Source organism: Sminthopsis crassicaudata, chromosome 5 (genome assembly GCF_048593235.1).
Source record: "Sminthopsis crassicaudata isolate SCR6 chromosome 5, ASM4859323v1, whole genome shotgun sequence".
Lineage (NCBI taxonomy): Eukaryota > Metazoa > Chordata > Mammalia > Dasyuromorphia > Dasyuridae > Sminthopsis > Sminthopsis crassicaudata.
This window is the reverse complement of record NC_133621.1, coordinates 53642698-53657573: the sequence shown is the minus strand read 5'-3', so window position 1 is coordinate 53657573 and position 14876 is coordinate 53642698. Positions and strand designations below refer to the sequence as shown.

The 14876-nt window shown below is 37.2% G+C and overlaps 1 protein-coding gene across 4 annotated transcripts in view; it reads right to left on the bottom strand.

Annotated features, from left to right (window-relative positions):
- CACNB2 (calcium voltage-gated channel auxiliary subunit beta 2) overlaps window positions 1–14876 on the bottom strand; it is a 379562-nt gene that overhangs the window by 237348 nt on the left and 127338 nt on the right. The window contains exon 1 of one of the 4 annotated variants that reach the window (XM_074266795.1): window positions 11701–12999. The exons of the other annotated variants lie outside the window; for them this stretch is intronic. Coding sequence (XP_074122896.1) covers window positions 11701–11748 — 48 coding nt within the window. The 5' untranslated portion in view covers window positions 11749–12999. Of the gene's footprint in view, window positions 1–11700; window positions 13000–14876 lie in introns of those variants that run through there. 4 annotated transcript variants of the gene reach the window in all.

Genomic DNA, 14876 nt, shown 5'->3' with positions numbered 1-14876 from the left:
AGAAGACAGACCATTTTATGAAGTGAGAGTGAAGGAGAAAGAACATTCAAGACATGGGGGACAGCCAATTAAGAGTGATGGCAATGGAAGACGGGAAGAACAGCATGGTATAGTATCACCCAAAAGTGCCAGTTCAATTTTCAGTTTTTAATTAAAAAATACTTTTGACTCATCCTATATAATGAGTTTGAAAAGAACATCAGGGTCAGATTAGAAATGGCTGTAAAAGTCAAATGGAGGATGATTCGAGAGGCAATAAAAAAAGTTTGTTAGGAGAAAGAATTGATTGGGGGAAGGGTTTTCATGGTCAAATTGGTCTTAGGAAATTCCCTTTAGGAGCTTTCTAGAGGATAGGTTAGAATGGAGAAAGTCTGAAGAATGGAAGTTAAGAGAAGGCCACCCCAATTGATCCAGGCAAGAGGGGGACAAAGGCTGTGTGAGTAAGGATAAGGGAATGGTGTGAGAAATGCTGCCTAAATAGAAACAGAAAAATTTGATCATTGGATGAGTGCAGTGAAAGAGAAAGAGGAACTTAGTAGAATAAAGTTGGAAATTTGCTTGTCAATCCAAGAATGTGGCATTTTAAAAAAATGCTGTTTTAACTCAAGGTAAAGAATACTGAATACTGGAAAAAAAATATTAAGTGTCAGCAGTCACTCTGTGGAAAGGCAACCCTGGATTACTCTGCAGTTCTAGCTCCCTTATTTATATATGTAGTAACAAAAGCAAAAATTTTAAATCATGTTACACTTTGTATTTACCAGCCACACTCATCAGGAAAGCATTGTGGAGTAGTGGAGAAGGGAACTAGATTTTGTGCTGAGCTCTGGTCCCCATACTTGCCAGCAGGGTGATATTAGGAAAGTCATGTTATCTCTCTGAGTATCAGTTTCTTTATCTGTGCAAATGGGGCTAAGAATAATACATGTGCTACACACTAATGAGAGTTCTCTAAGTGAATCACTGAAAACAAACAAAAAAAACAAACAAACAAACAAAAAAAAACTAAACTTGCTATGTAAATGGGAGATTATTAAATAAGTGGGAAAATGACAACACCAAAGATTAAACAATAATTGTTGTTCAGATATGTTCTGAATCTTTTTTTTTGACCATATGGACCATACTGCCTATGAAGTTTACTTGGACAAGACATTTAAGTGGTTTTCCATTTCTTCTCTAGCTCACTTTACGGATGAGGAAACTGAAGTAAACAGGGATCAATGATTTGCCAAAATTCACCCAGGAAGTAACAGACCAGATTTTAAATGAGAAAGATAAATCTTCCTGACTCCAGACTAGTGGTTCCATCCACTGAATTCCCAGCAGCCCCTTTAAACAACATCACAGGCATACAAATGCCTGCTCTATTTTCCAAGCTCTAATCACTATTCAACTTTCTTTCAAAGAGTACATCCATCCTTTGATTCTACAAGTGTAACAGGTAGCAATCAAGAAATGTAACCTAATGACTCATCATTTTACACTTACACAGATCCTTGAGGTTTGGAAAATGCCTTTATATATCATTTAATCCACAATAACCTCATGAAGTAAATGTCAGTACTAGTCCCATTGTACTGTTAAAGCCATTGAGGCTAAGTAAAGTTAAATGACTTGTCCAGGCATACAGCTACTAAACATTTGAGTCAGTTTTTTTCCTAATTGTAAGTTGGCTTCATAGGCTAGAGCCATGAATTAAACAGGGCAATCAAAGCTGTGCAAAAAGATGGCACCTTTTTGAAGGCACTGGAAATTCTAGCAGGTGTAAATGACTGTTCTTAGAACATATTTAGCAGGAATAATTGGTTGAGACAGGAAGGCATCAGCTACTGTTTATTATAACCCCAGAGAACACATCCCAGTCCCATCTTACTCCCCTTTCAGAAACAGATGAGGGTCTCTCCCCTAAAGAGTCTTATAGTCTGGTACATCTCTATTATGAAACAATATCCCAGAGCCTCTCCAGGTCTAAGGTCTCCTCCCTCAGTTTCCTGCACCCTCATTTAAATTTGTCTTATATTCAACCCACATTGAGCCTAATTTCCCCAATAACTAAACTTCTCCTAAGGAATAAATGAAGTACTTTTGTCAGCTTGTTGAATTCCTGAGACTGGACAATAACCGTCAAAACAACTAATGCTTATAGATTGTCTGAAGGACTATAAAGCACTTTGCCAACAACGATCCTATGAAACAAACTCTAGAAACATATCCCTACTTTAACAGTGAGAAAAATGAGACTGAGATTTTACATGGAGCTGTCTGTAGTCACACGGGGAATACGCATCCCAGGAGCCACCGCCACTGATGTTGATGCTCCAGACCTGGTACAACCTCTCCCATACCAAACTGCTCCTCTGTCTTGAATTGTACAGTAATGCAGTTTCTGAAAATAACTTGCTTGCCTAGTTACTTTATTCCTGTTCTCTAGATAATTAGGAGAGGTATCTTCAATGACTTACTAAATTAACTTTTCCTTGGGAGAGACATGGTAAGGTCCTCTTGACAAATATGGGAGAAAGAGAAAGAAACTGATTTTTTTTTCCAGATGGAAAAGAATGAAAGTGGATCTCAATGTAATAATGTAGTGTCATGGAAGAGACCAAACAAAATATTCTGGCTCTATGGGAAGCCAATCTATTCAGGAGAAAGGTCAGCTGACAATCGAAGTCTGCTAGATTTATAATACAAGTCTCCCCTGCCACCTGCTACCTGGACTTGGGGTGGATGGGGGAGGAGGGCCTGTTGTTCTGAGGGCTCTCTTCTCTCTCTCAGGCTCCAGTTCCACCCTCTCTCTCTCCATTCTCTACACAGAAAGGGCCTCACCACCTGCTGGAAAGATTAAGGCTATCTAACAAATTTCCTCCACATCTTTCAGTTCTCCTTATCTACCCCCTCCTCCTCTCCTCCAATCTCAGAGGCAAATAATGCCAAAGTTAACCCCTTCTCCAGCTAGGAGAAAAAAACCTTCATGAGTTTCTCACTGTTTACCTCTAAATAAACATATAACAGATTTGTTTTAGCATTCAAGATCTTACCCAATCTATCTACAATTTATCTTTTCAGACTGATCTCCTCCTACTCCCTCCTCTTCTTGCTCATAGATAAGAGTACTGGTCCTGGAATCGGGAAGGATTGTTTTCAAATGAGGCCATAGACATTTACTAGTTATGTGACCCTGAGCAAGTTGCTTAATGCCCACCTGCCTCAGTTTCCCCAACTCCAAATGGGAATAAATAATAGCATAGGATTGCTGTGAGAATCAAATGAGACAGTATTTCACATAGGAGATGCTTAATGTTTATATCTTTTATTTCCCTGTCTCAGTTATGTCCCATTTCCATTCATTTCTTCTTTGAATTTGCTTCTCTTACTATAATTCCTTTTCAGCTAGATCTTTCTTTCTCATTCTCTTGCTCTCTCTTACACTCTTTATTTCTTCTTTATTATATCTTACCAAAAAACTCCACCCCCTTTGTGTATTCTACTGCTCCTTCAAGTTATCAGTTTGCACTCCTCCTCACTCTCAAACATCTAGAAAGAGAAATTTATACTCCTCTTTCTCCAGCCATGATAACTTATCTCCCTGGCACATTCAATCAATTGTCAGTCAGATCTGATCATTTCTATCTATTCATTCTCTTCTTTTTGTTCCCACTATAAATATTCCAAATTCAGGCCCTCTCAGCCTCTTGTTTGGATGGTACCACCAGGAAAGCTGGTCCTTTTGCCTCTAGCTTCTCCTTTTTTCATTCCATGTTTTGCCTGGCTGCCAAAGTAATTTGCCTAATGCACCCCTCTGATAATCACTTTTCTATTCAGAAACCTTCATTGGTTTCTCACTGTTTGTCTCTAAACAGTCAAGTAATAGACATCTTGTCATGGCATTCAAGGCCTTATCTCCTCCAACTCTTCACTCCCATTTTTCATCCCCCCATCATTCCTATGCCTTCCCCCATTATCATGTCCTCATTCATCCCATTCTGAGGAGTGAATCCCATGCCCATCTCTGCCAACTGAAATGCTTCAATTCCTTTAAAATTCAACTTTATTGCTATCTCCTCTTTGCTTTTACTAGAAGGAAGGGAACTTTCCCTCCTCAAATTTCTCCAGCAAGTGACTGCAAGAATAAAGACACAAACTCAGGATTCCTGAGTTCCCTATCCAGCACTCTTTCTGCAATGGATTGACTCATCTCTGTGGGCCTCAGCCATCCCTCTAAGGGCATAATTATCTGTAGGAGGATTTCAAATCACTTCTATTAAATCTAGTAACAATACCAAAAACCTAAACTTTACAATAACAATGCCAAATGGCAAGGCCAAAGTAATCATGTTGATAAAACAGGATAATAAGCAGCTAGGTAGCATAGCGGATAGAGTGCTGGATTAGGAGTCAGGACAATTTGAGTGACCATGTGACTCTGGGAAATCACTATCTGACTCAATTTCCTCATCTGTAAAATAGCGGTCCTAAGAGCACTTGTCTACTAGGATTTTTGTGAGAATCAAATATGATAATATCTGTAAAGTGCTATGTAAATGCCAGCTATAAATAAATGATTATACTTTGTATATTGTATTGTATAAGTATTTGTATACTTTGTATAGGCATTTTGAGATCTTTGAATTGCAATTGTTTTATAAATACACGAAACTATCACCATATTATTTTTGGTGCTCTGCTCTCCTCCAGATGTAAGTCACTTCCCCATAATACATCTGAAGTTTAGAAAACTGAAATTTAGAAGTTTAGAAAACTGAAATTTAGAAATTTAGAAAACTAAATTCTATCACTAATTTAATGAACCAAATGATATGCTCTGCTCTGCAATTCAGCTGGGTCTTCTCCACTCCAGTTGGGAGTATGAACTAATCCAGGAGGTTGAATGGTAGAAGTTTTCCCTAGGGAGGCAGTATGGTACAATGGTTCTGTCTTTGCAAGTCAGAGGATCTGGGTTCAAATTCTGTTTCTGAAGCTTAGTAACCTGTGTGATCTGAGGCAAATCATTGTAACTTTCCTTAAAGTGAAAAGGTTTGGATTCAATGATTCTAAAGCTCCCTACCTCCAAATCTATGATTCCTGTGAATTCATTACACATGGGAAGTAAGTATGTGTATGTTGGGGGATGGGGAGGGAGGGAAAGAGAGAGACACACAAATACACACACATAGACACATACATGTGCACATACACACAGACACAAAGAGAAGGAGAAGAAATTTAGGGTTAAGGTTGAATTGGAGGAGGAAAAGGAAGAGAAGGAGGAAGAGAAGGAGAAAGAACAGGAGGAGGAGGAAGACAAGAGGCAGAAGGAGGAAGGAAAATAATAAGATTAAGAAGGATATGGAGAAGAAGAAAGAAGGAAAAAGAAAGAAGGAAAAAAGAAGGAAAAAAAGGAAGGAAGGAAAGATAGATACTCAAAATTGGCAACTATTTTCCAACTCTTAGACTTAGAAGGTTTACTGGGATACTAAAAATTTAAGTGACTTACCCAGGTTCACCTAACCAATCTATCAAAGGCAGGATTGGAACCTAAGGCTTTCTGGTCCTAAGGCAAGCCCTCTATACAGTATACAAAACTGTCTCTCAATATAGCAGGCACACTTTGAAAAAAAATTCAAATAATACCTTGTAGAATATATTACTTTTTGACATCTGGTATTTCTGACAACAGACGTCTATACAGTTTTAGCAAATTTAATGGTAAAGCTTCTTTAAGATACATTCTCATTCTAGAGAGATGAGAATGACTTAGGAGCTTTAAAAACTAAAGTATTTTTTAAAAAGAGACATCAAAGGGCACCTTAAAGATTTTTTTAAATTAAAAGTAAGGATTTCGAAACTGCCAGAGATAAATGCTATTAAAAATCACAGCCAACCCATGTTTTGGCAAGTCAGCACTGTCCTGCTTAAAACTAGGGCAGCTTGCCAAAAGAATCTGACTCTAATCAGAAAAGACTGAAGGTTTAAATCCCATATTCCAGCTTCTAAAGATACCCAGGCCGAGCTGGAAAAGTTTAAGTGATTGAGTGTGAATGGTATAAATACATTTTACATCTTCCTGCCTCCTAACACATGTGGATTCCATCCCTTTACATTTTCCTACATAATCAGAAGCCCTACAAAGTCATCTGACCTCAGGAAGTTGTTTTTCAGGCCAGAGAAAATAATGGAACAGATGGAATTTATTCTTTTCTGTTCAGAGACAGCACTGAAGATCTCAGAGCAACATGTGGGAGCTGTGCAGACGCTCTGGCCATACAGCAGCTTCGTCAACTTCCTATGACCCAGCACTGACAACCAGACCTCTCTCTTACTCAGTATTTCAGAAGTCAGAGCATCATAATAATTGATGTCTATTGATTAATTGTTACCTCTCAAGGTGACAATGGATAGAGAACTGGGAGCTGGGAAGATCAGAATTCACATCCCCTGTGACATTTACTTGCTGAATAATCTAACCTCTCCCAGACTTAATTTCTTCACCTAAAATAGGGATAATAGACATACATATCCTACAGTATTGTGAGGATTGAATGAAGTAACATAAATGACATACTTTTCAAACTTGAAAGTATGATGTAACTGTTAGTCATTATTATTCTTGGAGCAGATAGATGATACATTGGATAGAGCATTAAGACCTGAAGTCAAAAAGACTACTCTTTCTGAGTTCAAATCTGGCACAGACATCTACTAGCCCTGTTTGTCTCAGTTTCCTTATCTGTAAAAATGAGTTGGGAAAAGAAATAACAAACTACTCCCAGTATCTTTGATGAGAAAATCCCAAATAGGGTCACAAAGAGTCAGACAAGACGGAAATGACAAAAGGATAACAAATTGCCCAGAAATCATAGAAAGTGAATTGGAATCAACAATAATATATTTCCTACAATCACAGAGTTAGTTGTATCTGATTTTATGCTAATTATTTTAAAACTAAAAATGACACACATTAGCATATCTCTAACAATAAAGTGCCTTTATTAAGCAGTCTATCCTATTCCATAATCATGTCAGGGTATGTAATTCATAGTAGTCTCCTGACATGGTTGGACCCCTTGGGAATCCAAGATCCTAAAAAATGATTACAAGTTAAGCAGAACACTATGCTATCGTTGCTGTAATAGACAAAATACCGGATTAGACCTCTAATCCCATTTCTGCCATTGACAACTGAGGAAATCATTTCATGTGACATTTTATAGCCTATAAAACAGAATTCTATGATCTGTAAAATTAAGAAAGAGACCGGGACAGTCTCTCCAGTGTATCTCACTTACCCAAGTTTATCAAGATTGGTTAGAACAAATTCAAGGAGCATCAAAACTAGCTCAGGGAGCTACCTCTCCCATTTTCTTCACCCCACTGAGACATATTCCACTGACCTTTTTAGTAGATTCTTAGCCCATTATTCTCATCATTGTCTACTTCCCCCATACTGATGCTTCTCTCTTGGGTAAAGGAAATACATTATTAGGGCTTCTCACAGTACAAAACAATTATGCTTCATGTGAGATTCTGGAATTTCAGAGTTAAAAAATTTACATTTTAGCCAATGAATGGTCATCATCCAGTCTCTATTGTGAGTTTTTAATACTCACAATAGAGAGGAGTCTTTACATAAAGTAAACAGGTCTCTTTTCAAATAGCTTTTTTCAAATAGATTTGCTTTTTCAAATTGCCCCTTGGTAGTTTCTAACTTTCTCCTAACTTTGCCCTTTGGGGACAGACACCAGCTGACCACTCTTCCAGGTTGTCCTACCTCAAGATGGATGGATAGAAGGAAGGAGAGAAGAAAAGAAGCATTTATTAAACTACATAGTAAGTGGCAAGCACTGTACTAAGCCCTAACTTTATCTTCATACTAACCCTTGGAGGTAGATGCTATTATTATCTCCATTTGACAGTTGAGGAACAGGGGCAAACAGAGATTAAGTGACTTGTCCAATATCACAGTTACTGAATATCTGAATCTGAACTCAAGCTTAAGTATTTTGAACTCTATATATTGTTTGCTCCAAATAGCTGTTTCTCTTAAGTAATGTCTTTTTTTTTCTTCCTTCAAACTAAATTTTATCAAAAATCAAGCAGCTGTCTAACGTCCAAGTTGTGTATCTATTTACCTTATTTGATGTTCACTCCCCCGCATCCTCACTTCCTTCCACCCATTCTTTCATAAGATGAACTTGAGGTCTGTCACCATCCTGTTTGTCCCCCTATAGATATTCTGAAGATTATCTGGGCCCTTCCTAAAACATGGTGCTCAGAACTGAAAGCAATACTCCAGAAATGGTCAGGCTAGAGTACAATGGGGTTCTCACTTATTTATTTCTGGAGATGGTCATGTTTCTGAACTCTATCATGTCTGTGTAGCCACCCAGGTATAAGAGTATGGATCTGGCTGGTACACCTTTCATTATACTGCATATGGAATGACATTGGGAAAAATAATGAATAAAACTAAACTTGGTCCACATGGGGATATTTTCTGAGAGTGGGTATCAGAGGAATGATAGGATCATGGTATGGTCCTAAGAAAGCTAACAAAGAAAGTAGGAGACAGTAGAAGAATAATGTTTTAGAGACAGAGTATTATTTTTAAAGATACAGGAACATAAAGAACACTGTTAAATGAGGGGGATTAGACTGTTAGCCTCTGAGTTCCCTCAAAGCTCTAAGGCTATAATTCTCTAACCTAGTTAACAGAATATGTTATGCAGATAACTGGGGAAGAACACAGAAGCTAAAGTAAAATAGGAAATAGATATGGAAACCTTCAAAGTATTTCTGGAAACTATGGGGAGAAAGGAACAATTATTACAGGTGAATGATAATGGGTATTAAGTACTAATCTCAAATTCCAGTCTCCTTTCAGGACATGAGAAACAACACCTGGTCTTCTACCTTTATCTCTCTCCTTGCTCATACATAGGTAGTCCTTTGTTCAAAGGGATATAAGCTTTGCAAAGAAAAAGATTTAAATAGTAGGACTACGTATCAATAGATAAATAGAAAATAGGAAATTTGGACTCAAGGCCACTCATTTGCAATAGCTGGAAAGGGATGAAAAAAGCTGTGAGCAATTTGTGGGTTCTACTTGGGGAAGGGAAGAAGTATTTTATATAATGTCAGGTACTTTGCTAAGTGTTTTTTACAAATATTCCTCAGTTGATCCTCACAATGACTCTACCAGGTAGATGCTATTATTATCCCCATTTTATAGTTGAGGGGGCTAATGCAAAGAGAAGTCACTTGCCTAAAGTCACATAGCTAGTAAATATCCAAAGCTGGATTTGAACTTAGAGTTTCCTGACTCCTGATCCTCTACTAATCCTTATCTTTAAATTCTAAAGTTTGGGAAAGATTGAGTGTGTGCAGGAATTCTACCACTCAAATGAGAGACAGCTTAGAAAAAAGTCTAGAGAAGTCCAAATAATCTGACCAGGTTCATATGACATTCACTATTTGGGAATTTGAGACTGTTATATGTATCTCCATCTTGGAAATGCCTCAAACAGCCTACCAATAGCTACAGTACTTTAAAGTTTGGAAAGTATTTTGCCAATATGGTCCCATTTGATGATAACTACAGCAGGAGGTAAATGACATAATTAGTCCCATTTTATAGATGAGAAAATTCAAGTTGAGAGAGCTTTTCCAGTGTCTGAGGATGGATTTTATCTCAAGTTGTTCTAACAATAAAACCACACATAAAGATATACTTATTTTCCTCCCGAAGAATTAAAGCAATTCTAGCTTGATTCTGAATTAATAACCACAAAATAAAATTCAAATCCATTAAATTAGATTACAAATCTATTTCTAGCCTGTGAGAGATCAAAGTAGTAGCAGATAGTATACTAGAGATATTAAATTGAATAAACTTTATGGCTAATGAACGATGCTCATAAATCTTTGTTAGACAAATAGATGAAAATACTTTAAATTTTATCTATCCCAAAATGGGAGAGGGGGAAGTCTGATATCTAATAGATTACTGTACCTCTTTTATTTATGAATCAAGAAGTCAAGATTATAAAATAGTCACCTAGTACTACTTATTTACAAACATGTTCATGTCAGAAAAGATTCCAAAAACCTTCCTAACAAGACAGAGAAAGAAAAAAGTTATCATGATCCTTTTGTTTAAAGGTTAACTTTTGTATCAAAACAAACCAAAGGGAAATTACATGTATATATGATCTATTACGTAAAGAAAACACATAAAAGCATAAATGAAACTATGAAGTCTTCATTCAAATAATCTTGGTTTTTGCCTAACATAACTTTCTCAAGCTTGTAGCAGTTTAATAGGTGCATATTTTATGCTCCTAATATTCCAATATTCTTTATCACCAATCATTTTGCTAAAGTTAGTTAGAACTTCACTTCTCTTTTTAAAAACACAAGTTATCCCTCAAGGCCCAAGGTCTTTAAAAATCATTTCCTGCCTCATGGCTAGAGATATTCCATACAGGTCAACTGTTGCACTCAAGAACAAAGTGACACTTTAGATGTTAGCAACAGAAATGTTTAAAATCAAGACGTTACTTCTTAAAGTTTTTAATCGAGTTAAATTTTTAAAAAACATTTTACATTTTGATTTATATTTTCCTTTTTCATCCTCCAACTTTATGATTTTTAACATCAGCTTTTGACCTTATCTGTTCTGGGATTGTCACATCCAAAGAATCAGTAATTTTATCTCAAATATTTTTTGGTGCCACAGAAGACCTCATCTGAGCCCTTTCACTGTTTATTGATGCCTTTTCCTTCTAGTTTTTCTGTTTATTTTTTATCTTTTTTTTCCTAGTTAGCTCAATGCAAACACCAAGCAATCTGCTACTGTAGCTCAGCCAGACTGCACAAATGTCCTGCTCCCTCTCACAACACTGCCTGGAAATTAAGTAGCTGGAGAAGACGAGGAGGCATATTAAAAAGGGGGTTAAAAAAAACCTGTTCATTTCTCTATAGGCTACCCGCTGGTATGCTGCAAAACCATGTTTCCATGAATGCCCAGCCACTCTAAACAGGGATGCTGAAGGATCCGTGTTATCCTTTCTTACTGAATTTCATACTCAGACAGCCATTTTGCAATACACGGCCGATCCACGAAATAAGGGGTTATTTCAATCTTCAATGGAAAAAGCCACAGGACGATTAAGCTGTTGTAAAATGCTGCTGTTAGCTGCACAGATGCATAATCTATCAAACGGCATCAAGTGCCTCTTGCCTAAATCTGTTCAAAATAAGAACTGGGATGTTGGTCGTCTTGGTGATATTAAATTCTGACAACCTCTAACTGATTATTAGAGAGCTTAGATGATTTTTGCAGGCAATAATTCAAATGGGAAAACAGAGCTACAGTTAGCTAGGTTTGAAAATAATAATAATAAAACAAAACAGCAGAGCATCAACTGGTTTGAATAGATAAGGAGCTCCAAGACAATAGATTTCCCGGGCAAGCTTAGTAGAAGTTATTCTGTAACTCATCTGGCCCTGACAGTAAAAGAAAACATTTAAGTAAAATTTCCGAAGATCATGTACCTGAGATGCCCTGAAAACTCCCTGCACCAGGGATTAGTTCTGCCCCGTCCTTAATACAAAAATTAAATCATCTGAAAGGGGCACCAGACATATCCTCAGAATTGGCAGCTCCTAGCCACAATTCTAACGCAATCAGAAACTTACATAGGAAACCCGAACTCGCCGGCGATGTCCCAACCCACAGCACTGCATGAAGAGGAGAGCAGAATGCAATCAGCATGGGGCTTCACCAACCTTCAGAATGCCTCGTCTTCTCATTTGAGCCACTGTCCATCTCTCCCTTCCTTCCAGTCCCAGGTAAGAGGAATGAGCAAATCAACATTTAGCTTCTGGTTCCTTAGGTACACATGTATATTGAAAACAGATTCCGTTATGGCGCCAAAACTTTTTGGGTTTTACCTCCCCCCTTTTTCTTCTCTGGGGGAGGATCCAAAGTCTTCTTCTCCTTCAGAGAGTTGTATACTTCGAGGATGTAGGAAAAGTGTCATTTAGTCTCCTGTCATGACTATTGCTGAGAGATAATCACAGCTATCCAAATAATTGGAGACCCTTGCCGACATGTTTACATGAACCATTCTCAGGAGATACTCAGCCATCAGAGGACCTTTGCCTTGTAGGACACCCAAATAGCCTCATCTTTGCAAGGAAAGCCTGCCTCTGGTGCTGTTGCTATTCCTGCCTTAGCTAAAGCTTCTGCTGCTGTTCCCCTAGCAGAGCCCTTCCCGTGATACACAGCCTAGCAAGAGCATCCTTGATTCAATGTTACCTCGGAACCACACGGTGGGCATAGCTGATCAGCTACTTATCCCTCCCCCAGCAGTCTGAAAAAATTACGGAGTCTAGACTTTAATTCACTCTGGATTCCCGGGACTATAGAACCACCCTCCAAATTGTCAGATGCTTTGTCTTGTGCTACGTGTTTCCCATGAATTGTGGGCAGGCTTGTTTTAGCGGCCTCAGTACCTGACTCACTCCCCTGCTGCAGCTGCAGCTTTTGCTCACTGCCAATCATTCCATCTTGACTGAAAACAGATACAAATTCAAGCCTCACAAAGCAAATTATGGGCGAGTTCAGTTTAGTTTTTTAGATGACCTAGTACTCGTAGTTTAGATATACTCATCTTTAAGATTGAATGACATGGAGAAAAAGCCACGGTCCAAATATCAAAAAGGATACAAGTTATTGGATAATCTGTTAATCGAGAACATTCAGAGGTAGGTAGAATAGTTACATTTTTCTAAAGTATTATTTTTAAAAATATTATTTCAGACCTGCTTGAAAGTGAGTGTTATTAGGGTTCTTAGGTATATATAGACCTATAGGTTTCTGTAACATTGACAGTTCTCATGAGCAAATGATTCATATAACCTTTTAATATGTCATAGTATCAAGCTAGATTTTACCAGGGAATAGAAGGCACTTAAGGAAGTATGTTAACTGTTTCAAGTGATGCCCTAGGGGCCTGATAAGTTAGTTCCACGGCTTAACATTTTAGGCACTAGGCATAATAATAATAACGAACTCCCTTAATATTGCCCTTTTCCTCTCTTAAGACCTATTAGACTTAATAATAGGATCACAAATTTAGATTTATAAGATGTTTTATTCCAACATTTTTAGTTCACATATGGGGAAACTGAGGCTCGGTCATTAAAGATCTCACTCAAGATCACACAAATAGTAAGAAGATGGCTAGGATTTGAACTCAAGTCCCATGACTGTGTTATTTGATGGGGCAGGCTCTTAGAGAGCAGCAAACTATAGTGGAAAGAATGCTGGATTTTGTATTAAAAGACCAAGGTTCAAATCCTTACTTTGTGACTATAGTCACTTATTTTCCTTTTAACTCAGTTTACTAATTTATAAAATTTATAAAATAAAAATTTTACTAATTATATAAAATTTATTAAAAGGTGGGAGTAGAGGCCCTTTACAATTCCCTCTAGATCTAAATTCATGATGTCTTTCATTTTTCATAAAGCCAATCTTCTCATTCTATGGAAGTGAAAACAGTCTTTGAGAGTTGAAGTTACCTGCTCCAACGTAAGCCAGATGGGACAGTGGGGGGAAAAAACAACACTAGTTTTAAAGTTGGAGGGCATGAATCTTGCCTCTAACATATAATACTCTCTGTGATCTTGGACAAAGAATTTGCCTCTCCCTGAGCCTCAGTTTCCTACTGTAAAATGAAGGGATTGGATTGGATAGCTTTCAACATCCCTTATGGCTCTAAAACTATGATGCTATGAGTACTGGCAATGGTATCCACTAGAATCAGTATTTCTCATGTATTCTCTTTAAAGTTCCACTTCCATTGTAGCTCAATGGGGATCTTGGTTTTGGGGAGGTTTTCTGCGGGAGCACAAGTTTGGCAGGTTCTAAACCTGGAAAGGTTTCAATGTCACCGGGGGTAATGACAGACTCAGACGACATCTGCCTTTCAAAGATTTGAAAACTGAATTTGATCAACTTCATGGGTTGGCTGCCAGGTTATGAGCCTTGTCTTAGCCATAGCAGCTCATAAAAACCATTTCCTAAAACTAGTCTCTAACATTAGTGAGAACAGTTACCAATGAATTAATGAATCTTCAATATATGGAAATTTCAATGTGTTAATATTTCTAAAAATAAAAATAGTTTGCAAGTACATAGTATGTAGGTGAAGATTTACCCATGAAGCATAACTATTAACACAGAGAGATGTGTGTACATACATATACATATGCAAATATATATATATATATGTATATGCAGATATATACATTCAAACATGTGCTTATATATACAAATGAATATACCATTCTATATACAATGCCTGTATGGCTACATATATTTACACACACACACACACACACACACATATATATATGCAGGTAAGCACCTATCTAATGTATATATACATATACATATAAGCACACCCATATTTGCCCATACCCACATATATAATACACATAAATATAATGTAATATGTGATATTGCATGTAATATATGTATCTGTAAATGTATGCATACATATGCATATATACATACAATATATATGACTAAGCTTGTGATTTCATTGATATTGATGAAAATCCCTCTATTTATGCAAATGGAGACTTGACAAATTCATTTTAGTTGTTTGGGGGCATTTAGACATCAAATGACTTATCCAGGACCAGGCTTCAATGCGAGGTAACTCTGAGGTTGGCTTTCTACTCAGGAAATACTATTGTGCTGTTCATCCACAGTCTATATTTCAAAAAAATCTAAAATTGTAATTGCAATGTATTTCAATTCAATAAAAATTCAAAAATCTCAGGAAGACACTTTTCAGGCA